Genomic DNA, 26,893 nt, shown 5'->3' with positions numbered 1-26,893 from the left:
TGTTCCCATAGGAATGAATGGGAACTCTGAAAGTGTGGGATCATTTATAGTTCCTGTTCATTCCAGGGCATCTGTTATCTTCCTTGTCGCCTGATTTTTGCGGTCTCTTTCTCTCTAGAAACAAAAAGGTTTCTCAGAAATTAGTCTTCTGTGTTTGAATTGTTTTAGTTTCGGCTGTTGCATTTATTGTATTGGATTTGGCTGCAGTCCTGCATATAGTAAGGCTGCTTCAGTGTTGACTCTGTTAGATTGCAGTTGCAGTTTAAGTGAGGGTTTTTTTTTTGTTTGTTTGTTTTTTGGTGTTGGGGAGCAGATTATTCACTTTAAGCCATGTTTAGCAGAGTTTCCCAGTGGAATAGAGACCATGCAAATCCATTGTTAGTTTTACCTCGAGTAGACCCATTGAAATGAATGAGATATAGGTCTAAAACAAAGTGCAGAAATAATCCAGTTTGAGGCTGCTTTAACTGATCTAGCTCAATACTAGGGAATCCTGGGAACTGAAGTTTGTTGTGGCACTAGAGTTATCTGATAGAGAAGGCCAAATGTCTCACAAAACTACAGTTACCAGGATTCCCTAGCGCTGAGCCAGGGTAGTTAAAGCAGTCTCAAACAGGATTATTTCTGCAGTGTGTTTTGGAATGTAGTGTACTGTAACTAAAGTTACATTTATTGCAGTAGATCTAAGTAACAGTAATTGAAGAGGGACTTGTGGGACCAACAGATGATGCAAAGGTGGGATCTGTGGGCCACATACTTTGTCCATTCTGGTTTCATGGGTCTAAGAGCTGGATTTAGGCCATAATAAGGGCCATCAAGCGAGAGAGAATTGTGTAGTAGTTTGAGTGTTGGACTCCCTGCTCTGTCATGGAGACCTTTTGAATGACCTTGGGCAAATCACACTCTCTCAGCTTCGGGGAAAGGCAGTGGCAAATCTCCTTTGAACTAATCTTGCCAAGAAAACCCCAGGATAGCCATAGGGTTGCCATAAGTTAGAAATGACCTGAAGGCATAAAGCAACTACAAAGACTTTTCAAAGGGCCTAAATACCCTAAGGCACCAGAATCCATCTGATCCTGGAAGCTAAATAGGGTCAGCCCTGGTTAGTACTTGCATGGGAAACCCCCCAAAGAATGCCAGGTGCTGGAGGCTATATTTCCAAGGAGGGAACTGGCAAAATCATCTCTCAAGCCTTTGCTTGAGAAAACCTTGTGAAACTGATGGTGCTGCCATAAGTCAATAGGGCAACTTGAAAACACACACACACACACACATATATATACACACACACATGCCTTATGAAAGGTGGAATTTAGTTAGAAACAGGATTATCTTAACAGCATGTTTTCAGCAAATATAAAATCCCCATGGCATTTTGACTCCAAAGAGACTGATTTTGAAGTTTTCCATGCAAAGCTATGTCAGACGTACCAGCCTATTCTTATTAAAATCTCTGTGTGCTACACATAGGCAGCTCAGTCTCTGGCATTTCTCCTGCCTGGGCTCTTATTGTTGCTGTGTGCCTTCAAGTAGGTTCTGACTTATGGTGACCCTAAAGTGGGGTTTTATTGTCCAATTTCTTTAGAAGGGGGTTGCCATTGCCTTCCTCTGAGGCTGAGATAGAGGTTTACTTTAGGGATTTCCACAGCAGAGGTGGGATTCAAACCCTACTCTCCAAAGTCTTAGCCTAATGTTCAAACCATTATACCACGCATGGTCTTTACGATCTAAAATGAATGTCCTTTCTTTTATTTTCTTATTAGAGCCAGCACAGTGTAGTGGTTTGATTTCTGGACTGCGACGGTAATGAATCCTAATTTGGCCATATAAACCCACTGGGTGATGTTGGGCAAGTTACACTCTCTCAGCCTCAGAAGATGGCAATAGCAAATCCCCACTGAAGAAACAAGAAAACCCCATGATAGGGTTGCCATAAGTCAGAAATTACTTCAAGGCACAACAACATTTTCTATGTGAACTCCACCAGAGATCATAAAGAAGTTTGACTTCATTCTTCTGGGTATTTTACTCTTCTTGTTGTTTTTTCTGTGTTTGTATGTAGCACTGAGAGAGAGAGAGAAGAAAGAGGGAGTCACCAGAGAAATCAGATATCTTAACTGTAAAGGAGGATAATGCATTGCCAAATGGAAGGCATTCAAGAAAAATGGAGGACATTCCCAAATACAAGCTAAAAACACTCATATAAATGTAAATCTTTGCTTCTTATGCTCAAAATGGAGGACACTTTGAAGTGCTTCCTGGACAGAAGACTGAAATGGAGGACGGGTAATGGAAAAAGGAGGACCACATCTGGTCCCCTTGAGTGTGAGAGGGAGAAGAGACCCCTCTACTCTCACTCCAGCCCTACTCCTCACACTTCTCCCCTTCTCCTCATGAGACAGGAAGACCAGGTATGTCCTCCTCACCTCACAGAAGGCACCACAGTATGGAGGACATTCAAAACAAATGGAGGACAAATGCCAAATAAAAGCTCGAAAGGTTAAAAGCCTGCCCTGCAGCCACTCACTCACAAACCAAAAGGTTGTGAGTTCAATACCAGCTGGGGCTCAGGGTCGACTCAGCCTGGCATCCTTCCATAGGTTGCTAAAATGAGTAGCCAGCTTATTGGGGGCAATTGGCTTAAACGTTGTACACTGACAAGTGGCATAGAAATGTACTTGCTAAAACACCTATATAAATATAAGTTTGTGCTTCTTAGCCCTGCTCAAAATGGGGGATGTTTGGGAATTCCCCCTTGGGCAGGAAGGCTGAAATGGAGGGCAGGTGCCACCCTGACTCCTGAGGTCCTCAGTATGGAGCATGAAGAAGAAGAGAAGCCATGTGTAGAAATGTCCACACACACACACACACACACACACACACACACACACACACACAGTGTGTGTGTGTGTATAATAACCCTTGTGCTGCAGAAGTCTGCCTTCCCCAGTGCTTTCTAAATACTTTGTATACACTCAGATTGGGAATGGAAAGTTGTGTCTATAAGTGTCTACGGTTTTGCGCCCCCTTCTCTCATTTTGAGGGCCCTTGAAGGACTTGGGAGGGAGGAAGAGGAGAGAAAGAGCCCATCTTGCCAAGGGAGGGGAAAGCCAGCCAGGGCAGGGCGGTGTGGGGCGGCCCCTTCTCCTCCTCCTCCTCTCTCCTCTTCCTCCTCCCAGAGGCTGCCGGCTAATTGGGCTCTGTGGACATTAACCAGACCCACAACTGCCCCAACAACACCCAGACCCACGCACCCCACCGCAAAGCCAGGAGGAAGAGGAGGCGGCGGCTGGAAAGCAAGGTGGGGGGCTCCTGGCCGCCTCCATCCCCGCTGCCTCCCTAGAGCAAGGTAAGGGGCTGCCTGCTGGGCGGGGGGGGGCTTTCTGAAAGGGCTCGGGGGGTGTGGGGGGCAGAGAAGAGGGGGCCCTTAGGCGCCCAGCTGGAGGGCAGGAGTGGGTCTGCGCAGGGCAGGGGGCCAGACAGGTTTCCCTCCTTTTCCAGGACCTGTCCTCCATGTCAGCCTTCTGCCCAGGAGGGATTCCCCCAAATGCCCTCCTCCATTTTGAGCAGAAGCATGGGTTGATATTTCTAGGAGTGGTGTTTTGTTTTCTTATTTTCTTTAAGCTCTGGCCCTGTCTCCCATTTTGAGCATGGCTAAAGAAGCACGCACTAAATAGCAATGTTCCCAGGGCTTTTTCATCCTGGGTCCTCCTGCCCTCCCTTTTCCTGGAAGGGCCTCCTCTCCACTTTTTTTGTGCCTGACTCAGAACCAGGGCTGAGCTTTTATAGGGAGTCTTTGGAGCTTTGTATGGGGGGGGGGGGGCTGTCCTCCGAGGTCCTCCATTTTGGGGTCCTAGCTGGTCCCTTCCCCTCTCTTTCTTCGTCTCCCTTCTTGGTCGCGTTGCCCGCCAAGAATTGTATATAAGTTGGAACAAGTTGGAAAGGAGCGTTTCCTATTCTGGGAAGCCTCCTGGCTGGAACACTTTTGCGCAAGGCATAGTAGTGGGTTGAGTGCTGGACTCTGACCCTGAAGACCAAGGTTGAAATCCCAGTCCGGCCATGAAACCCACTGGGTGACCTTGGGCAAGTCATACTCTCTCAGCCCCAGGGGGAGGCAAGGGCAAAGCACTCTCTGAACAAATCTTGCCAAGAAAGCCCCATGATATAGGTTCTCCTTAGGGTCGCCGTAAGTCGGAAACGACTTGAAGGCCTGCAAGAACCAACTCTCAACACAGAGTAATGGTTTGAGCTTTGGATTATGACAACAACCAACTCCCATCATAGAGTTTGATGTGGAAATCACACTCTGGACATTATTCGACAAGGGAAATTGGAAGTATAATCCAATGGCAATCCAAATGCAATCATGGGGTTTAACGTTATTGCGTGATAGACTACCATACACAATTTCGGGCAATGGGAAGTCAGTCTGAACACAATCATGGGGTTTCACATTATTGTGTGAGAGGTGATCACACGCAATTTTGGGCAATGGCAAGCTATTTTCAGGCAATGGGAAGTCAGTTTGAATGCAATTCGAATTCACGTAAATTTGCTGAACTACTGAATTCACGTAAATGCGTTCTGGCCCCACTTTCTTTTCATTCGAAATTAAGAGAAATTCCTCCCAGGTGATAAACTCCTCTGTCAGCCTCAGGATGGCAAGGGCAACTCCCCCCCCCCCCCCTTGAATCCTTTGGCAGGAAGAATCTTGGCAAGAAAATCCTACAACAGGCTTGCCTTAGGGACTCCGTAAGTTGAAAATGACTTGGGAGCCCACAGTAACAAACAACAAACTCTCATCACCTTTTATGGCTCTTACGAGTTTATCACACTGGGGCTAATTTTGGCATTAAAGAGAGATTAAAGCACATTTAAAGCACCCCGCAAATAAAGCAAAAATGGCAAGTAATTGCACAATTGATTATCACACACGCCGGTAAAGCAGTATTGGAAATGCAATGTCGCTGAAATCCCAAAAGTAAAAAGATGCTTCTTTGTGACCACTTTAATGGTGGATTTTGTGTGAAATCATTTCACATAATTATATATTTTTTCCAGGATATTCACAGGATAAACTCCTGATCTCTTTTGTGTGATAAATTCCTTAATGTGTGTTAAGGACATGCATATGCACACACCAGGCAACTTGCTCTAAAGACTGGGGGGAAAGTATTCCAGCAGTCCCTGGTTTTGCTGCCTGTTTCAGAATTAGGTGTACCTATGCAACCCCACCCCATGGGCTGATTAATGACCTGTATCATCATCCTAGTTTCTGGCATTTCCAGTCCTTCTGCCTGAGTTACACAGAAAAGTTCTTAGATTTTCTGTCCCTTTCCTGACATCCTTCCTATGGGAGGGAATAGGCTTTAGGCCAACAACCAGAATGCATATTAATAAAAATAAAAAGCCAAATACACAAGGGAAAAAATACCTCTGGTATTTGACCTTGCTTTTGGAAAACAAAACAAAATAAAACAATGCTTTCCAAAGTTATATCTCTAGAAACTAGTTCGTTTTTATCCAAGAGTGTTTATGAAGAACACACTCCTGCCTTTTAAGGAACATTTAGAATGGCTTGAAGTGCATATGTCAGATAACTCTGAACTTACAGTGTTGGCAGCCTTGTTGAGTGTATTTTAGGTGCGCTTGAGCATAATTGGGACATGAGGACCCATTCACACTATGCAAATATAGAAGTGTGATTCCACTTTAACTGCTATGGCAACATCCAGCTGAATCTTGGTGTTTGCAGTTTGGTCGGAGGCCCCAGAGGAGCTCCCTGACTGAGGAGCCTGAAGGCCTCTCTCTCAACTGCAAATTGAACAACAATTTACGATATGCAGATGACACTGTACTACTAGCAGAAAATTGCAAAGACCTGGAAAGATTACTGAAGAAAGTCAAGAAAGAAAGTGCAAAGACAAGTTGACAATTGAATATGAAGAAAACAAAAGTAATGACCATGGATGATTTACATAATTTTAAAGGAGACAATGAAGACTTTGAAATAGTTCAGGATTTCCCATACCTTGGCTCAGTCATCAATTAGAATGGAGAGTGCAGTCAAGAAATCAGAAGAAGACTAGGACTTTGGAGGGCAGCTATGAAGATGCCTCACTGAATACTAAAGTTAGGATTGTCCATGCCATTGTATTTCCCATTTCTAAGTTTGATTGTGAAAGCTGAACAGTGAAGAAAGGTGATAGGAAGAAAATCGAATCACAAGATGTGGTGCTGGAGAACAATTCTACAGATTCCATAGATTGCTAAAAACATAAATAAATGGGTCCTAGCATGGGGTAGTAGTTTGAGCATTGGACCTTGACTCTGAAGACCAGGATTTGGTTCCCACTCTGCCATGAAACCACTGGGTGACTCACATTCTCACATTTGGGCAAGTCACATTCTTTCAGCCTCAGGGGAAGGCAATGACAAACTTCTTGTGAACAAATATTGCCAAGAAAACCCCATGATAGGTTCACCTTAGGGTTGTCATAAGTTGGAAATACTTGAAGGCACACAAAACACACAGCAAATCAAGCTGGAACTCTTCCTAGAAGCTGTGATGACTAAACTGCGACCGTCATACTTTGGACATATCATGAGAAGACCTGACTCACTAGAAAAGACAATAATGTTTGGTAAGGTAAAAAGCAGTAGGAAAAGAGGAAGACCACATTCCAAGTGGATAGTCCCAGTTGAGGAAGCCATGGCCCTGAGTGTGCAAGACCTGAGGTTTTGATGAGAGGGTGATTTGGAAGTCTTATTCATGGGGTTACAATAGGTTGAAGTGGACTTGACAGAAGACAGAAGGTTAACAACAAAAAGAATGGCAAATCCCTGGATTCCATGGGCTGTTGCTGTGGCAGTCAAAGTGGAATCACAGCACCATAATTATGTAGTGTGAGTAGGCCCAACATAAACAAATCTCAGGGAAGTGCAACATTAAAATGTAGGGTGCCAGGTAAGAGTGCTGGACTTTTGGTACTTGAAAGGGAAACAGGGCCCTATCAGAAATATTGGGGGAAATGAAAGTGGTCACTTACTACATGCACTCATAGGTGCAGGGTCCCAGAACAGGCATCAGTGCAGGTAGGCATTACCCTTGAAGCCCAGAAGCTTGCTTCTTGTCCTTTGAACCTCTGTCTGGAGTAGACAGAGCTGGTCCCCCTCAGAAATGGGCTACATGTCACTATCAACAGTCAACATGGCCCGTGCTGGTTGAAGGGGTGTGAGTCCACATCTGGAGTCCAACACATCTGGTGGGTACAGTTTGGAAATGGGTGGGAAGAAGAGGTGGAGAGTGTGTTTCTCTCCAGATTAATTGGATGGACTGCAGATTCCATTTGGCATCGCACATGAACATAATAAATGGTTTAATTAGAGATCTAATTATGTAACTATTGCCTAGCCTTGAAGTGCTTTATCTGCATTGCTTTATATGGCTCATATGAAAATTAGGATAACATGACTAAAGAGAAGTGATTGATCTAGGATTCCATGGAATATATTTGCATGGAAAGTCATATATTTGCCACTGTATGTGTGTGCATGTGCTGGGAGCAGTAGACCATAACATTCCTTTTTTTGATATGCCTATACTTTCAAACACTGTTTAGCATTTTAAAAGTTGTGTAGTAATACTATGGGTGCTATCTTGCCTATTGCAGGTGTAAAAGTTGTATATGTTGGAGGACTCCGTGAAGTCCTCTTTATTCATTTAATGCAATTATATCCCACCTCTCTTGCAAGGAGCTCAGGGCAGGATAAATCACCGTCTCCCAGTGTTGCCCTCAAGAGAACCCCATGGGATAGATTGAAAGACAGCCCAGTGTCACCTGGTGTGTTGGAATTGGAGCTGTAGTCTCTCTAGTCAGCCAGCCCCCTTGCCTATCCATGCACAGGTTGTGCTAGGACCATCAGAGTGATTGAGACAGTCATTTTTATTTATTTATTTATTGGATTTTTAGCCTCTCTTTCTCCCAAAATGGGATTCAAGGCAGATTCAGCATCATTCTTACATATCTCTCATTTGTCTCTCACTCTCACCTTGATAAAAGCTGCCTGTGATCCAGTCCAGAACACAGAAATGTGTACTGAGCAAAAGAGGATGGAATCAGTGTGGTATGATAGCCAGCATGGCATAGTGATTTTAGCATTGGACTGGGACTCATGAAGCCAGGGTTCAAATCTCTGCTCGGCCATGGAAACCCTCTGTGTGACCTTGGGCAAGTTGCACCCTCTAGGTCGCAGAGGAAGGCAGTGGCAAAACCCCCTCTGAACAAATCTTGCTGAGAAACCCCATGATAGGTTCACTTTAGGGTTGCCATAAGTCAGAAATGATTTGAAGGCACACAGTAATAATAACAACAACAAATGAAGCAGAAGGGAGAGATGAAACATCCAGAACTCCTACTGATTGGTTTCATGTAGACCTGTTCCTAAGCATCTATATATTTAACTTAACACACAATGTTTACCCTAACCCCATTTATTTATTTTTACTTGAAAATTTTAACCTGTATTTTAATTTATTTTATTTAAATCTGTTGAATTAAATATTTAATTTAAGAATTACTAAATTATATTTTAAAATTTAAACTAATTAAACTATTGTAATTATTACGGGTTACAGGACCATACAACTCCCCTCTTATAACAGCTGCAGTGGCTGCCATTTTGTTTGCTTAAACTTACACTCATATTAAATTAGATATATAATTTAAAAATTCAGAGTGCTGGTTATGACCTATACAGCCCTATGTGGCTCAGGTCTGGACTGCCTGGCAGACTGTATCTTTCCATATAAACCTGCCCAGGCCCTGAGGTCATCTGGAGAGACCCTTCTCTCAGCCTCACCTCTGTTGCAAACATGGTAGGGATGCGTTAGAGGACCTTTTTGGTGGCTTCGCCCGATACTAGAACTCCCTTCCAAAGGGAGGCTAGAATCTACCCATCCTTGTTATCTTTCTATGTGAAAACATTTTATTTTGAGAGGGTTTTGATTTAAAAAGATGTTAAAGAATGAGCTAAGATATGTTGTATTATTTTGAACCCACTGCATTTTATTTGCATATAAAATTGCATTTTATTAAGTATAGTTCTGAACTGTTGTAATGCTGTGATTAATTTAATTTGTGATTAGTTTAATTTCATTTTAATGTTCACTTTTTGTATGTTTTTAGCTGTATTGTTCTTTTAAAATTGTATATCACCTGGAGTACCAATTTTGGGAGAAAAGCAGGATACTACTACTACTACTACTGAGTGTTTAATTTAGAATTATTAAATTAGATATATAATTTAAAAATCGTTACATATTTTATTTACAAATTACAAATTATTAAATTAATTTCATGTTGCTTGATTTTATTTGAAGCAGCTAACAAGAAAGAATGGGAGAACGACAATGACAAAAACATGAATATTTTAAAGTAAAATGTAAATATTTTAAAGTGGCATACTTTAAAAAATAATAATAGCAGCAGGTTGGACAGCTTGAAGAGAAACATAACCCTGAAAATCATAGAATCATAGAATCATAGAATCTTAGAGTTGGAAGAGACCACTAGGGCCATCCAGTCCAACCCCCTGCCATGCAGGAAATCCAAATCAAAGCATCCCTGACAGATGGCCATCCAGCCTCTGTTTAAAGACCTCCAAGGAAGGAGACTCTATCACCTTCCGAGGAAGTGCATTCCACTGTCGAACAGCCCTTACTGTCAGGAAGTTCCTCCTAATGTTCAGGTGGAATCTCTTTTCCTGTAGCTTGCATCCATTGTTCCGGGTCCTGTTCTCTGGAGCAGCAGAAAACAAGCTTGCTCCCTCCTCAATATGACATCCTTTCAAATATTTAAACAGGGCTATCATATCACCTCTTAACGTTCTTTTCTCCAGGCTAAACATCCCCAGCTCCCTAAGTCGTTCCTCATAGGGTATGGTTTCCAGACCCTTCACCATTTTTGTCGCCCTCCTTTGGACACGCTCCAGTTTCTCAATGTCCTTTCTGAATTGTGGCGCCCAGAACTGGACACAGTATTCTAGGTGGGGCCTGACCAAAGCAGAATACAGTGGCACTATTACTTCTCTTGATCTAGACTATACTTCTATTGATGCAGCCTAAAATAGCATTGGCCTTTTTAGCTGCCACATCACACTGTTCACTCATGTTCAACTTGTGGTCTACTTGGACTCCTAGATCCCTTTCACACGTAGTTTCATTCAGCCAGGTGTCACCCATCCTATATCTGTGCATTTTATTTTTCCGCCCTAAGTGCAATACCTTACATTTCTCTGTGTTGAATTTCATTTTGTTAGCTTTGGCCCAACTTTCTAGTCTATTCAGGTCATTTTGAATCTTGATCCTGTCCTCTGGGGTATTAGCTATTTCCCCTAATTTGGTGTCATCTGCAAATTTGATAAGTATGCTCCCAATTCTGTCATCCAGGTCATTGATAAAGATGTTGAATAGCACTGGGCCCAGGACAGAGCCCTGTGGGACCCCACTGGTCACTTCTCTCCAGGATGAAAAGGAGCCATTGTTGAGCACCCTTTGGGTTCGGCCGGTCAACCAATTACAGATCCATTTAACAGTTCCTTTGTCTAGCCCACATTTTACAAGCTTGTTTGCAAGAATGTCATGGGAAACCTTGTCAAAGGCCTTACTGAAATCAAGATATACTATATCCACAGCATTCCCTTCATCTACCAAGCTGGTAATTTTATCAAAGAAAGAGATTAGATTTGTCTGGCATGACTTGTTTCTCTGAAACCCATGTTGACTTTTTGTGATTATGGCATTGCCTTCTAGATGTTCACAGACTCTCTGTTTAATGATCTGCTCCAGAATCTTTCCTAGAACTGATGTCAGACTAACTGGACGATAATTGTTGGGTTCCTCTTTTTTCCCCTTTTTGAAGATGGGGACAACGTTTGCCCTTCGCCAGTCTGCTGGGATCTCTCCTGTTCTCCAGGAGTTTTCAAATATGATTGCCAATGCCTCCGATATTACATTTGCCAGTTCTTTTAATACCCTTGGAGGGAGTTCATCTGGTCCCAGAGACTTAAATTCATTTAGATTAACAAGGTGTTCCTCTACTATCTCTTTACTTATTCTGTGCTGAAATTCCCCTATTCTGTCCTCTGCTCCATTATCCTCAGGTTGAGCACCCTTTGCCTTTTCTGAGAAGACTGTTGTTGTTATGTGCCTTCAAGTCATTTTTTACATTGGGAGACCCTAAGGTGAACTTATCATGTGTTTTTCATGGCAAGATTTGTTCAGAGGAGGTTTGCCATTGCCTTACTCTGAGGCTGAGAGCATATGACTTGGTCAAGATCACTTTGGATTTCATGGCTGAGCTGGGAATCACACTCTGGTCCCCAGAGTCACGGTCCAACACTCAAACCACTTTGCAACACATAGGGCCACTTACTGTGTTGATGTTTAAATTTGTGGCTTGTCCATTGTGTAGCAGATACTTTTAAACCATGATGCCTGTTATGCCACCAGCATGACACTGCTATATAAAAATAGGATTTTTCATAAAACAAGAAATCAAAATAAGTAAAAAAATTTTAAAATGCCCCTCTCCACCCCCCAAAATGCATGCTTGAATATACTTGGTGTGCTGTAGTTCTAAGCTTAGATTTTTGGTGAATTGGGCTTTTTGGAAGATGATTTTGTAATGGTTTGTGTGTGTGTGTGCATGCACATTAGCATGCCTTCCTCTATGTGTTTGCTTGATTAAGTGCTACAGTTGCCAACTTTTTCTCCTGTCAAGAAGAGAGGCTTTTTGTGCCTGTAGCAGCTGCCTTGTAAGAAGAAAATTGGCGGGAGAAACTTTCTGGCACACAGAGTCAGTGATAAAGAAAGTTTTATCTGATTATTCCTGCTGTTAGACAGCTGCTGAAGGCATTAGGATCCTTGCCTGGAGGAAGAAAGAAAAGGAGGAAAAGAAGATGGCAATCTAGTGCACATGGGGACCGTGTTGCAGCCAAGTAGATCAAAACTATGTGTGCCGTTTATCAACCAGGTTTTTTAAAATGCAGAATGTTGCAGAATAAAGCACCGTTATACCATTCATATTCCTTTCTTGTCTAACGTTTAGGAGAAGAGTCAGAATGTTTTGTTTCAAGACGTTTGCTTGCTCGGCAGGGACTGCATTTGAAATCCCAAGAGCTGAGTACAGTATTGAGATACGGATTCATGAATCTAAAAATGGATGGTCAAAGTTCTTGAAAGCCATGGAAGTGTTTTTTCCCAAATAAGGAAACTTGGCACGTGTCTCCTGTATGTTTTAAGCTAGCGCAAATGTAGAACTGCTTTATTGGCAATACCTTGGCATGTTGCCTTTCCAAAGGAAGCACTGAAAACTATTTTGTTTTTATGAGGGTTTTTTTTTAAAAGAGCTAATCTGAGAAGGAGAAATTAGTGGTGAATAATTTACATCTTGGAATTTTGGTGACTGAAGATTTCAGATGCATTAACATAATTGTAATAATCTGGTCAAGACAAAGTGCATGCATGTAATATGAAATTGCAGTCTGTTAAAATAAATTATTTTGTAGTTTGTGGAAACACTTTGATGTTTTGGGATATGCTCATTTTGTGAAATATGTACTGGATGTTTTAATATCCATGTCTCTTATATTTAATGTAATTTTATTGTTATCTGTAAGGCCTAATGGAACCAGAAGGAAATCAAATAGTAAATAACTGTGCTTATTACTGCTCTGTAAAATACCGTTGACTTCCTGGGATATTTGTTTGAAAAGAAATGTTACAAAGCCAATGGTGCAAGTCCAATGTGTCGAAAAACATCTAACCGAAATAACAATACATTATCAAGATTCCAATGTGCTTCTAGGCCTTACTTTTTTTTATAAAGTTTGTATGGGAGAATTGTGAATCCATTAATTAATGAACTTGAAGTAAGTTGAGACTTCAAGTGAAATATTGCCATCTATTTGTTATTTAATTTTTAATTATTTTTTTATACCCTGTAAGGTTTTGGGTTACGAAAACTAATGTTTTGGTGGGTTCCTGCTTTATGATCTAAAAGACACATGATTTACATAATTTCCCTATTCATTCTTTCAAGGTGCATCAATCTCCTGATCATGCTAACAACCAAAGTGGCTTTTGAATTTCCCTATAACCATGTTTTATGTTGGAACAACAGTTTTATTGTTTTAAACAAAGGTGGCCATTGCATCATTCTGAAAGCAAAAATCACAGAATGTGTTTTCAGACCTTGAGAAAAATGATGAGAAATAAATCAAATAGCTAGATAATACCATCTTCAGATTTTAGCCTGAACAGCAGCAGTCTGAATTCACCTTTGCTTCAAAATGTGTTGTGCTCCAACATATTTTATATATTCCAACATATTTTATATACTACAATACCTGAACCTCAGCAGTGTAGGGTCTAGTGGATCGTTTATGTCCAAAGTATAAAACAACATGATGATTTTTTAAGTCATGGCTCTTTAGACTGTCTTAATATACAGCAAGAGGCATCCCATCTGGTAAACTAAGGGGAAATGCCAAATCATGTAGAGCAGAGCTAAAAGTTACTTTTTTGAGCTACAGTTGCCAGAATCATGCAATCATGGTATTCCAAGTTATGCCTCCAGACCTGTACCTGTTTTTGAAAACTAAATTTTATTGGAGAGGGAAAAATGAGCTTGATGTTGTAAGTAAGTCCACAGAATTTACTAGATAGATAACATTTTGTTGGATAAGTCAACAGACCACATATTGAATTTACCAGCTTACAGTATTTTAAAATGTTAAGTCATTCGTGGTAGAGTGATGGATATTAAAGCAGGGAAGAGAATATTGTCTCTTTTAATTATGTACACACAGAGACACCCTCATCAACCAATTTCCTCCATTATTACTTAAAGATAATTCTTTCTTTTGTAAAGCAAATAGCTTTTTAGTCTAATCTAGGCCTAACTTTAAAAATAAGCCTATAAAAACATTTTCTTGCTCACCTAACCCTATGTTAACTTTTTCTGTTCTAGAAATACAGGGGGGGGGGGGGAACTCACCAAGTATTGGTCTTTAAAGAAATAACAATTCACTGCTTAGTTGCAAGGGGACAATTCTTAGTGACCATACATAAGCAACTAAATGAGCAGCTGTCTTAGAAATCACATCTTTCCCCCCACTGCAAATGCTGTTTTAAGTTCCCAGGCTTCAAGGGAGATAGGAGCCAAATGGCAGTTTTTCCACAGGGAAGGAAAGAAGGAAAAGTACCCCGTAGATTTCTTTAGCACACTGTACCAAACTGAGCATAAGCCTGGATGTTTCCTCTTTCTGAACCTGGCTTATTCCCATTTTGGAGCAAGCAAGGCATCTAGTTAAAGATGGGGTATAAAGGCAAGCTATCAGATAACAGGAACCCACTGAGCATTTATTTAACTATATTGAACTGAGAGTACTGTTATTAAAGAGTTGGATATACAAAGCACATCGCACAATAGACTGCTGGGCATTAAAATTGAAATACAAAGTGCCACAAAAGCTCTCTTAGATCCTTTTCTCTTTGGTGCAAAAGACAACACTTTCTAAGCTATAAAAAAATAATTGCCAGGAAGTGAACAATTCCCCTTCCACCTTCAGGAAAGCCTCAGAATGTAAGTTCACTTCTTCAGTATTTTTGTTTTGTTTTCCTTTTTCACTCTCGGGCCATGTTAACTTATTTAGATCAAAATTGAAGTTCAATCCATCCTATAGAGAAATTTCTAAAGTAACCATCACCTTATGAAAACAAAGCCCTTTCTTTTCATAAGGTGATAGTTACTTTAGAAATGCCTCTATGTGATGGATAATGACAGAATCATTCCTTCAAATACATATCATGTGTTACTAATCTGCACCAGATAACAAAGCCAATCGCCATAACCTTCCCCATGGCTCTCATACAATAGCAGCTAGGAGCTCTCAATTGTGTTTCTGCAAATGACAGGACCATGGGACTCAGCAGAGGTTCAGAACATTGTTTTGCTTGTTCCTGCCTGAATTTTTTTCACAGGAGATGCAGCATATGTCTGGGGATACTGAAAGATCTAAGTCTTTAGGCCGGCAAAATAAGGATGAATGAAATGGCTTGCTTTTGAACAAATGTAGAGCTAGAGGAGGAAGCCTCTCAAGCCTGATCCTCAATACACATTTTTGGAAGCCTCTTTCCTTCATTTCAGTGTAGCATAACTGGGAATATACTTAAGATCAGGGGAGTTAGGGCAGTCTTGATGCTAATTTTAATCTTCAATCAGGTTACTCACTCTTTTTGCAGATGATTCCAGCCTCAGTCACTTCAAGGGTATGTAGATGCTGTAGCTGTTGGGGCATGTGCCAGCTTAGCTTTTGACATAGGTATTGCAACACTTTGTTTCCTCTTTCCTGTATGAGTTCTCCTCTCTCTTGCCCATTTTAATTAAGCACCAGGTTAGACATTACAAAAGGCCTCTGTGCCACAACGGAAACAGCATGACCACATGACACCAATGCAGCATGTGCCTCCTTGTATGTGTTCACAATTCAGTATGTGTCCCTTTGCCCACAGCAGCCAATGATATGAGGTGAAGGGTATGGCCACAAATGTGGTTTGTATACATATATGACAGGGAAAAGACAGAGAAAAAAGCAGATGAAATGGGAACCTCTCTGCGTGTCTTATATTAGCCTTTGCAGGCTGCTGTGGTGGTGGTGGTGGTGATGATGATGATAATAATAGTTATATTTTCCCAGATTGAGGTAGGATTACAGTCCGCTAAAATACATACATCAATACTTAAAATACATATAACAACACATCAATAAAATTGATAACAATTAATGTTAAAAAACTAAGTCATCATCAAGTGGCAATGCAGTAGGATTATACAATGGTCAGAGGGTATTTCTTACATAAAGTCAGGTGGGTAAGCTTGCCAGAAGAGATCTGTCTTAAGTGCCCTCTTAAATGCCTCCAAGGAAGTAATGAGATGGATCTCTTCCGGAAGGCCATTCCACAGTTTTGGAGCAGCTGCTGTAAAGGCTCTCTGGGAGGTTGATATAAGCCTGGTTGATTGGTGTTCTAACACATTCTTACCAGTTATTCTGAGAGTGCAGGGCGGATTGTGTAGGGAGAGGCGTTCCCGCAAGTAACTCGGGCCCAAGCCATAAGAATGATAAAATCTAGTTGAAATCTTGAAACATTTGTGTTTCTGCTTGGGAGGCTTGCCTTTTTGGGAGCTAATCCTACACAAATGAATGACTAGGAAATGTATGGGTTAATTTTGCCCTAGCTGCATGCAAAATACAAAGTGGCTTTTAGACACTACAGAGTGCAAATAACAATGGGAAAGTTTAAGCTAACAATTAATTCTTTTTGAAAACAGGAAAAGTTAAAAGCAGAATTTCCAACTGTGCCTGATTCTCACCCAAAAAAATACTCCTGAAAACATACATTGCTATGTTTATTCGCTACAATGGTGATATGCACAAGCTCCTTCTATAATAAGATGCAGGCTCTACATACTGTTTATGCAAATAAAAATTATTATTATTATTATTATTATTATTATTGCCCACATTTCCCCCCAAAGTTGGAACTCAAAATAGCTTACAATTATACAATTAAAAACATTCAAAAGTGAACATTAAAATAAAATTAAATGGTTACAGTATTAAACTACATTACTCATTAAAAAATATAATGCAGTATAAAAAAGCACTTAGAAACAATACAAGTACAGTTTTTGAGAGTGATGCATTTTAGATTGAAGTCACACACAGGGCAACATAAACTGGCAGTACATGGTTGCAGTCTACTTGAGGCACATGGCTGACTGACTGATTGAATGAATATATAGATAAAAAACAAGTATTTAGAGGTACTATTCCTCATCCATATAGTATATTCAGAGTACTTCATGTGCATTATCCTAGGGCCCCCTCTCCTGTTATCTGTGTGATAAGAAAGCTGGGAATGGAGTTAGAATCATAGAATTATAGAGTTAGAAGAGACTGCAAGGGCCATCCAGTCCAACCCCTGCCATGCAGGAACTCTCAATCAAAGCATCCCCGACAGATGGCCATCCAGCCTCTGTTTAAAGACCTCTAAGGAAGGAGACTCCACTATACTCCTAGGGAGTGCATTCCACTGTCGAACAGCCCTTACTGTCAGGAAGTTCCTCCTAATGTTGAGGTGGAATCTCTTTTCCTGTAGCTTGCATCCATTGCTCCAGGTCCTAGTCTCTGGAGCAGCAGAAAACAAGCTAGCTCCCTCCTCAATATATCACCTCTTAACCTTCTCTTCTCCAGGCTAAACTTCCCCAGCTCCCTAAGGCGTTCCTCATAGGGCATGGTTTCCAGACCCTTCACCATTTTAGTCTCTCTCCTTTGGACATGCTCCAGTTTCTCAACATCCTTTTTAAATTGTGATGCCCAGAACTGGACACAATATTCCAGGTGGGGCCTGACCAGAGCAGAATAGAGTGGCACTATTACTTCCCTTGATCTAGACACTATACTTTGTTGTTCCTTTTTACACTGTGAAGATTGTGAGAAACCTCCATCTGTCCTCTGCCACGTGGGAGATAGAATGTACCGTCAGACAAGAGAGATCTGTGGTGTCACCCCTTTCCTGACTGGAGCAACACTGGCTTAGAAACAGTCACATAACAGACTCCTAATTAATACTGAGGCTTCTGACTTCAGACTTTACACTCATGGCATGGCCGCCCTTATAATGGCACTACCTTCGCACACTGTGGCTCTCAGTAGGCATAACAGGTGCGGAAACTGATGCTGAACTTGTGTTTGCTTGGTGATGGACAGGCAGTTGTACTCAGTTGCTCCTGTAATGCCTTCCAATAGTATTTCAAGCTATATGTCATGTAGGGTTGATATTGCAGTACTGGGACTTGGTAAGTAGACTTGTGGGAGTCCTTTTTAAATTTAGTGCACCAGTTGCTATTTTGGGTTCTTTTGTATCCTTAACATTTCTGTATGAAGCCTCTGAGGATGTATCCACACTGTAGAAGTAAAGCAGTTTGACACTACTTTAACTCTCATGGCTCAGTGCTATGGAATCTTGGGATTTGTACTTTGATGTGGCACCACAGGTCTCTGACAGAAAGCTAAATATCTCACAAAGCTACAAATCCCAGGATTTCATACCATAGAGTCATGGAAATTAAAGTGGTGTCAAACTGCTTTATTTCTGCACTGTGGTAGCAGCCTCTGAGGATATATCTAAACTGCAGTAGTAAAGCAGTTTAACACCACTTTAACTGTCATGATACCATCCTGTGGAATCTTGGCATTTGTAGTTTGGTGACATATTCATCCTGGTCTGTCAGAGAAATCTTAGTATCTCACCAAACTAAATATCCCAGGATTTTGTAGGATTGAGTCATGGCAGTTAAAGTGGTGTCAAACTGCTTTATTTTTCCAGCAAGACCCTGCGTCTTACAAAATACCAAATTTGTAAATCATTAGAATGCTCATGACACTTCTTGGGCTTCTCCTTTCCATCTGACCCATGATCTGCAATCTGTGTCCTGAATGCAGGGGTTGTGGTTTGGATGCAGATGGGTCAATTGAAGTTGAACTTTGGCAGCATACCTAGAGGAAATTCCATTGGCTCTAATAAACAGATTTCTAAGCTTGGATGTATATGCAAACATGATTGCATAATCTTTCCCATAGATCCTTTTGTATGGTAAGTTACCATAGCTAGCATTTTAATTTGTTCATAAAGCATTAAAACAGTTGGATTGTCACTGGTTGAAGCTCTCACTTGAAACTCGCTTACACAATTTTTATAGCCTTACATAAGCCACTGTGAGTGAGACCTGGCTTCCTGTCCAGAGTTTGAAATGACAGTACTGGTCTCCTTTAGCTGTTGATTAATAGCAGGCGTGAAAACTCAAGAGAATATTAAACTTAGAATTAGTTGTGTTATTCAGTTGTGTTTCCTGCCCCCTTCCACAGATTGCTAAATCTGAAAAATGTATATATATCTACATGTAGGCTGTATTTCAGAGGCAGGAATTGGCAAAGCCACCCCCACGTATTCCTTGCCTAAGAAAACCCTATAAAATCCAGGGGGTCACTATAAGTCAACAGATGACTTGAAGGCATATACACACACATATGGGGTTGGATCTAGATAAGGACAGGTAGTGCACTTTACAGGACTTCTCTGGACTTCCACATTTCTCTGCAGTCTCTTTTCTCTCCTTCCCTTAATCCCTACCCCACCCCAAGCTATTCTCAAAGATTAAGGTATCCTCTGAAAGTTATATTTGTTGGAGAGTCAGGCATTGGAAGCAGAGAAGAAGACTGAAGGATTAGACTGAGTTGTATAACTGGAAGTGCCTTTCTGCCAGTAGAAGGCTTCCCTGGAACTTGCATGTGTAAATATATCATTGTGTTGCATTGCACTGTGTTAGTATTTGCCTGCTTGTCAAGAAACAAGCAGTGGCACAACTGTATTCCCTAATTTTCCTAGATGTTATTTTTACATTGATCTATTTTAAAGTTGTGTTTTTAATCTGCTTTTAAGTTTATTGTATTTATTTTATTTAAATTTTATTACTGTCAGCCTCCTTGAGTGCCACCCATCCCTCTTATTTTAACAGAAAGGCAGGATATGAATGCAGTAAATAAATGAACAATTTTAAACAGCTCTTCCTTGGCTGATGATAAATTGGTGGTGATTTTGTGGTGTCCAGAATTTAATTGATGTAGTGTCCCAGTTAGTTATCAAATCTAATTCAGACTTTAACTATTAACACTGAAGGGTCTGATATGTACTCAAAATGAGGATGCCCTCTTTTGTCCAGAATTGTTCAAGAATCACTATGCAAACTGCTATGTGGCCAGCTTCAAATAACACTTTGTTAAGTTGGACCTACAATGAAATATAACCACTGTAAGACTCCATCAGGATTTTCACTTACACTGAAAAACCTGAAAAAAACTATTTTTACTCTTCACTTTCAATCTGAGTGAATTTTTAGTTTGATCATGTTGATCAGGATCACTTCACAAATGAATGAGCTGGAAAGTGAGTGATAATTTGTTAAGAAGGAGGTCCTGTGACTTATAACTTAAAGGCAAGAATGTTTTGTTCCACTGTTATAAATATTATATGTTCCCTTATAACTGTAAAAAAGAAGAGGAAGAAGCTTGCCTTGGCATAAACATGGGTAAGATAAATTATTTTGCACTTGCTGTTGACGGCACAACTAAGCCAGTTCTGGAACAGGCTTGTACTTTGGCCAAGTTTTCTCACAACTGTAGCTCAAGTTAGCAGCATGTTAGTGAATGTTCAGAGGCAAGAATGCTTGCTCAGGCAAGGTCTAAAGTAGTTATTAGAGCAAGAAAAATTTACTTTTGGGTGATCATAACTCCCACATCCCCCCGCTAGTGTGCCCAGTTGGTAGGAGTGCTAGGAGTTTTAGTTCAAAAAAGTAACTTGTGAAAGTTCTGCTCATTGTGCCAGAATGTCCAAGGACTTAGGTTATGTATGTTTCTCAGAGTGATCACAACGTGGATACATAGCATACTCTAGATTCCAGAACTCCTAGGCAAGTTCACAGTTACAAGCGTGCTTCCCATTTGACGGTGTACGTCACTGTGAGAGAACTCTCTCTCTCTCCCTCTCATTGCATTTGTGCACACAGACATGCACACACAAAAGTGTCTCATCCTGAGGGCCTCCAGCATCTGAGAACAGGAGAATTTTCTAGATGCTTCTCTACAAACAGTAGCTACAGGTGGCTGAAGAGAATACATACGCACTGTGAAGTTCACAGCTTTTTACACTGATGAGATCTGTTTTCATTTTCATAGTAAGGAAAGTTTGGAATACAACGGACCATGGAGGTAGAAGTGTAATTAGATTGTCTTTCTGTCATTTTTCTTTCAGATTTTTTTCCCCGTGGTGTATTTTGTCATTATGAGATGTCGTCTCTCAGTGCTTCATTTGTGCAGATTAAATTTGATGACTTGCAGTTTTTTGAAAACTGTGGTGGAGGAAGTTTTGGGAGTGTATATCGAGCACGATGGATATCTCAGGACAAGGAGGTGGCTGTGAAGAAGCTCCTTAAAATAGAGAAAGAGGTAAGCAATGCACGCATTTCATTTTTTGTTTTAGTAGAAAAAATGTCAGATTCAAATTTTTAACAGTAGTTAAGCACAAGTCTTTTCCCCTTTGTTACCTTCCCCCCACCCCTGTATGCAAGCGTTTCATGTTAGCAAGCTCTAGCATTATCAGAATCTAGAAGAATATTTTGTACATTGTTAGGAGAATACTTTTCAGAGAATGAAATTAATCAGACTTTGGCATAGTGAGAATATATTTAAAAGAAAATGTGCAAATTAGAAGTCTTGGTGAACAGACTAAAGTTAAAGTCATGTTCATTTTGTGGTTTTTAAGCAGGCAGCCAGGGCCCAGTAGTGTGGCCTTTTACTTGCTAAAATACTGTTAACACAGACCTTCACTGTTGGAATCAAATGTGTAAGTATTTGTAACATTGATTTTCCTGGGAATTGCATGATCATTACTGAGAGAAGGATTGAATACTAGATGTGCAACATCATATTTCAATCAGATCTGTATTTATGGAAACATGTTGTCATACTACTAAGCATCTTCAGTATGAACATACCCTTCCAGTAGAAGGCAATACAACTCCAGTAAAACATCATAAGTAGCAACATGCCCCCACAATATCAGAAATGAGGCACTGGTATATGATTCATTATTTATGTATTCAAGTCCATTCTGAAAGAAATTTTTAATGTGATTGTTTGTATCAGTGGCAAAAGAACTTATCCTTTGGTGTTCATTATTAAAATAGTTGAACAACCACAATCCTCTTTTGAAGTAAGACCCACTGCATCCAGTAGGTCTTACTTCTAGATAAGTGTGTATAATGAGCTGGCAACCTTTCTGAGGTTGAGGGCCTCATTGTTTGTTGACTAACCTACGGAAGGCTGTATGCCAAAATGAGGACAATGGTTACAGGGCAAAATGGAAGCATAGAGTTATTGTATTTTTCAGTGCTATTGTGACAAATCTATCAATAATTATTCCATATGACTTTTTCCAGTGTATTTAATGTTATGTTCTACTATTTTCTTTTTTAGCTGTCCATTTTGTTTCTCTTTCTCAATGGTAGCCTGTATCTCCACTATGCCAATTTTCCAATTTAAATTAATTTGCTCTTTATGTGCATGCATCTTCAAGTTGCCTGTCAACTTAGAATCATAGAATCTTAGAGTTGGAAAATGAGGATGACCCTCAAGGACTATGAGGTCTAACCCCTGGCCCTGCAGAAATACTTGTCAAAGCACCCCTCGACAGACGGCCATCCAGCCTCTGTTTAAAAATCTCCAAAGAAAGAGACTCCACTTATGACAAATCCCTCGGGTGCCAGTTCCTTTTTCTGAAATATAGTCTACAACAATTGGTCTTCGTTAGTGGTCTCTCATTCAACTATGACCCAGGGCTGATCCTGCTTAGCTTCCAGGATCAGAGGGGATCTGGTGCATTTAGAGTATTTAGGCTATCCATTCTGTGCACTCTGTATTTCATCTGAAGAAGTGGATTTATATCCATGAAAGCTCATGCTGAAATTAAAATCAGTTAGTTTTAAAGGTGCTGGCACATTCTCCCCCCCCCCCCCCCACTCCGACCTTCATCTTAATTGTGAGTACAGTGGAGTTGTGCTCTTGTAAATATCCAGTTAAGATTCTTTGTTTGCTGTTGTTTGAATCAGTAAATAAAATAACTATTTTAGTCATGGGATTTGATTTGTTCATCTGTTAACAAATGGATTTCAGTCATATTTTCATAATGTATGTACTTGCAAGTACAGTCATCCCTCCATATTTGTGGATTTGATATTTGCAGATTTGATTATTCATGGATTTCATTAATATGTTCTCTCTAGGACTGTCTAGGTCGGGGTAGGCAAATTTTGAGCCGGGGGCCGGGTTGCTGTCCCTCAGACAACTGGGGGGCCAAAGCCAAAAAGTAAATAATTAAATATTTTTTTAAAAAATTAAATAAATAAATAACCTGGGACAAATGTAGGACAAAAATTTCAAATGGAGGACACTTTTTAAAAATGGAGGACACACAAAAAATTTGCTGATTTTTAAAAAAAATGTTAATATAAATGCATGTTTCTGAGGCTTCTATAGACAATTGCCCCCCTTGCCCACCGCTTGCCCCCCCTTGCCCGCCTCCTCCTGATAGGCCAAAGGCCCCACACCCTCACGTGAGAGGCCAAAGGCTCCGGCGGCAATCGGCGGCAGGACCGGGCTGGGGCCGGTCCCAAAGCCTTGCCGGGCTGCATCCGGCCCGCGGGCCGCAGGTTGCCTACCCCTAGTCTAGGTCCTCCCGTGCAACTCTGGTGGTCAACTTTAACTAAAAGTTGCACTGAAAGACCATTTGTAGCTACTCCAGTGCCATTCTGTAGTCAGTGTATGTTGGACATTGACCACAGAGTTGCACTGGAGGACCTAGAGATTCCTAGAGAGGTATACAGTTTTTCTCCCAAGGAATTCAGACAGACATAACTTATTTTGTGCTCTTCCCCCCCCCCCCACCATCCGAGATACCTGTGGCATAGGTTAGGCAATGGTCAAAATCCATAATAAACTTTATAGCCGAATGGAGAATTAAATGTGCCTTTTTCCTATGCAGAACCAATTTTCTAGCCCCATCTTCACCATCCTGGTTCATCCTTGATAATGGATTTTAAAAGTACATTCAACAAAGTTAATTATTCAAATGACGCTTGTAAATATGGGGAAGGACTGTTAGCTATCCTAAATTTATGGATGGTGTTCTTATATGGCTTGATCCAGCCTTTGCTGTCCTGTACCTTCCAGATGTGATGGGATCTACCTCTGTTATTCCCAGCCATCCTAATGCTTGTACTGGCAGTGAATGATGGGAGATGTAACCCAACAGTTTTGGAAAGCATCCAAGCATGGAAAGCTGGTTTAGTTGTTAGGTAGCACTGAACTTAGCTGTATATGGATGCAGTTTTGCATTTCCTGCAAAATGTCCTGTACTTGCCAGAGAAAGAAAATATCATTTCTCTTCAGCTTCCTGACTGGTAGGCCTTCTGAGCTTTCAACAACACTAATAAAATAATTAGGATTCAATAGTGCTGATGGTTTATTACCATAAGTTTATTGCAGCCTTTGAGTACAGAGATCCGGTTTGATGAGATTGCTTGTGTTTGCAAACCTTGGCTGCTCCTGGGATGGGCCTGGAATGTCAGGTAGCTGCACTTTTTTTGAGAAAAGGTAGCTGCATGGTTCATCTCAGCAAGTATCTGCTGTGCCTTATTTCTCACATTCTGAATGAGTTGCAGTTGTTTATAATCTTGCCTCTTATAACAGCGTTTTTTCCCCGTCCCTGTCCCTTGTGATGTTCAGTTAGTGAAGAATGCAAGGATGAGGAATTGAGCTAGCACTTGCGTCCTAGAGCTTTTGGAGCATAATTCAAGATGCTGGTTTCATCACAGAAAGCCCTTCAAATGGCTTGGAATGTTTTCTAAGACCAGGGTTTTTACCTTAGCTACCTAGGATATAAGGCCTCAGTGATGTTGGAGTTTGGCTGTCATTGGCCTGGTACAGACTGCCGGAAAATGGCAGCATGGGGCTGATTTTAGGGCTCAGGAGTGTGGAGCGTCTGCACGCTACCAAGCCCTACCGTGCACCACCAGCGCCATCATGGCTCGCCCCCATCCACATGGGGACCACCATGATGATGCAGGCATGGTGCAGCATCCAAATGTCACCGTGCATGCATCATCAGTGTGCGCGAGTGCGCCAGTGGCACCTGGTGTGCAGACTAAAAAGAACCCACTTCCAGCCATTTGGTTGGTGCAACCTCCTTGCAGCATAAAAATGGGCAGCTACAGGCCATCCTTTCAGGGCGGTCTGTCAAGCCCTATAGTCTATGATCACTGGCCATGCTGGGCCGCCATAAAGGAAATGTTTTTAGAGAAGGCTGATAAAAAATAAAAAATGCTGATGAGAAAGGCCATCTTCTTTCTTCCAAAGGCCATTTTCTTCCTACAAAACTCCAAGAGGGAGCAAAGATACCAGCTTAATTATGCTTTTTTCCATCCAAACGTATGCATCTTCATGGCTGCCACATAAGCAGAGAACTCCTTTCTTAGATCCTGGCTCAGTCATTCTTAGAGTAGATCCAGTGAAATAAATAAAACAGTGTAGCATGCCAAACCTAAATCTCACTGATTTCAGTTGGTCTGCTCTAAATGTGACCAAATCTGGATACAGCCCAGGGACGCTTTGTTTTATAGGATTAAATATAGACATGCAGTTTGTAAGACTATTTTGCTTTTTGCCATTGCATGCCATACCCTGGATAGTTTTCTCTTGGGGTCCTTTGTGCTATCGAGAAAAGGGGTGGTTCCTAATTGTAAATTTATTATTAGCCATTTGTATTATGCTATCTTTTGCTCTGTTATCTGAACGTCGAACTTAGATAGCAGCACAAATGGTCCATTTTAATTTTGGTTTAGAAACAAAAGTTTTGTTTGTCCTAAGAATTGGCTGTATTTTAGACAAGCAATTGAAATGCAAATTAAAGCCTGTAGAAGGAAAATGTGAGCATTAGTGCATGATTTGAAGAGAGCTATGACAAGGAGAGATGAAAACATGTTAGCAGTGATGGTAAAGGTTTTATGCTTCCTAATTGGGTGCTTATAGGCAGTTGTTGATTTAGGCCTTTTTCTTGCATACAAAAGTGCAGTATATGAAGCCCTTGTAGAATTGCTTTGGAATTAAGATGGGGAAAAACTCTGTATCTTTTTTTAAAACTACTACTGTATATAGAGACCATGGTAGAAGTGATGCAATAGAGCCCATCTCTCTTTACTTTTCTGTAGGTGCAAAGCTTTTTTTACTTGAAGAAATTCTGAAGCAGTAGTAAATTAGTTAGGATTGGAATATTGAATGCTGTTGTTTCCTGGCAAGTGTGCATCATCTTTCAAAAGCATGGACTCGTTTGGACTGTGGAAATTCCTCATCTGCTTTCATACTTTGGTGAAAACATGTTAATTTGTAGTGTCTGAGAAAAGATAACCTCGTTGTGTGTCAGCTCTTTTTTTTAAAGATGTGTTTTTATAGAGTAGTCTTGTCTCTGTAGCTTTCTTTATAGTTTCATAGAGCTTGTGGCTTCCCAGCAAGGGTTAGGACATCTAGATCAGCCATCCACAAGTGGGGCCATCCAGATCTGTTGGACTTCAGCTCCCAGCTAGCCCCTGCCAGCACAATTCTTAGCCCTTTTGGATTGGAGATGATGGGAGTTGTAGTCTAACACATATGGAGGGTGATTTTTAGAGAAGGCTGATCTAGGTACTTCTCAGAGTCAATAGATCCTCCTCTCCCCCTTCCTATTATTATTATTCCCATCTTTTAGCATGTTTGATGCTAATTGTATTTGAAATATTAATGCAGATAATATGTTCTAGTTATTTCTTTTTTGTCTCTTAAAAGCTGGACTCTTTTATTGATTAAAAACACACAGCTAGACAAAACATTTGCATCTTGGGCAAAATTAAGAGAGACAGAAAATTAAATGGAATTATGAAGTCATGCAGCTGCAGCCTCATGAAGTTCCTTTGTGCTTATGCTGTCTGCCATTTAAGATGTCGATGAAGAAAGTTTCCTTTTTAAGAGGATAGTATAAACAGTTAAAAGGAAACACTGAGCACCTGTTTATTTTAGCTGGGTGCTGTGCAGATACAGAGAAAGCTGTTGCTCACTTTGCTCTTACATAAATACACCACAGAGTGATCACAAGAATTGCTACAGCAGCGCAGAAACGCTTAGG

At 40.8% G+C, this 26,893-nt stretch overlaps 1 protein-coding gene across 2 annotated transcripts in view; it reads left to right on the top strand.

The window, feature by feature from the left end:
- Nucleotides 1-3,180: 3,180 nt before the first annotated feature.
- The window catches only part of MAP3K20 (mitogen-activated protein kinase kinase kinase 20), a 136,422-nt gene continuing 112,709 nt past the window's right edge, over nucleotides 3,181-26,893 (top strand). The window contains exons 1-2 of one of the 2 annotated variants that reach the window (XM_089519733.1): nucleotides 3,181-3,349; nucleotides 20,936-21,129. In XM_089519733.1, the coding sequence (XP_089375859.1) occupies nucleotides 20,971-21,129 (159 nt within the window). In that variant the 5' untranslated portion in view covers nucleotides 3,181-3,349; nucleotides 20,936-20,970. Of the gene's footprint in view, nucleotides 3,350-20,637; nucleotides 20,784-20,935; nucleotides 21,130-26,893 lie in introns of those variants that run through there. The other variant, XM_089519734.1, reaches the window with a different exon arrangement.

The sequence above is a fragment of the Sceloporus occidentalis genome, unplaced genomic scaffold (genome assembly GCF_023333645.1).
Source record: "Sceloporus occidentalis isolate IW3139 unplaced genomic scaffold, rSceOcc1.0.p SCAF_4, whole genome shotgun sequence".
NCBI lineage: Eukaryota > Metazoa > Chordata > Lepidosauria > Squamata > Phrynosomatidae > Sceloporus > Sceloporus occidentalis.
The sequence above is the reverse complement of the archived record's forward strand: the minus strand, read 5'-3'. Positions and strand labels throughout refer to the sequence as shown.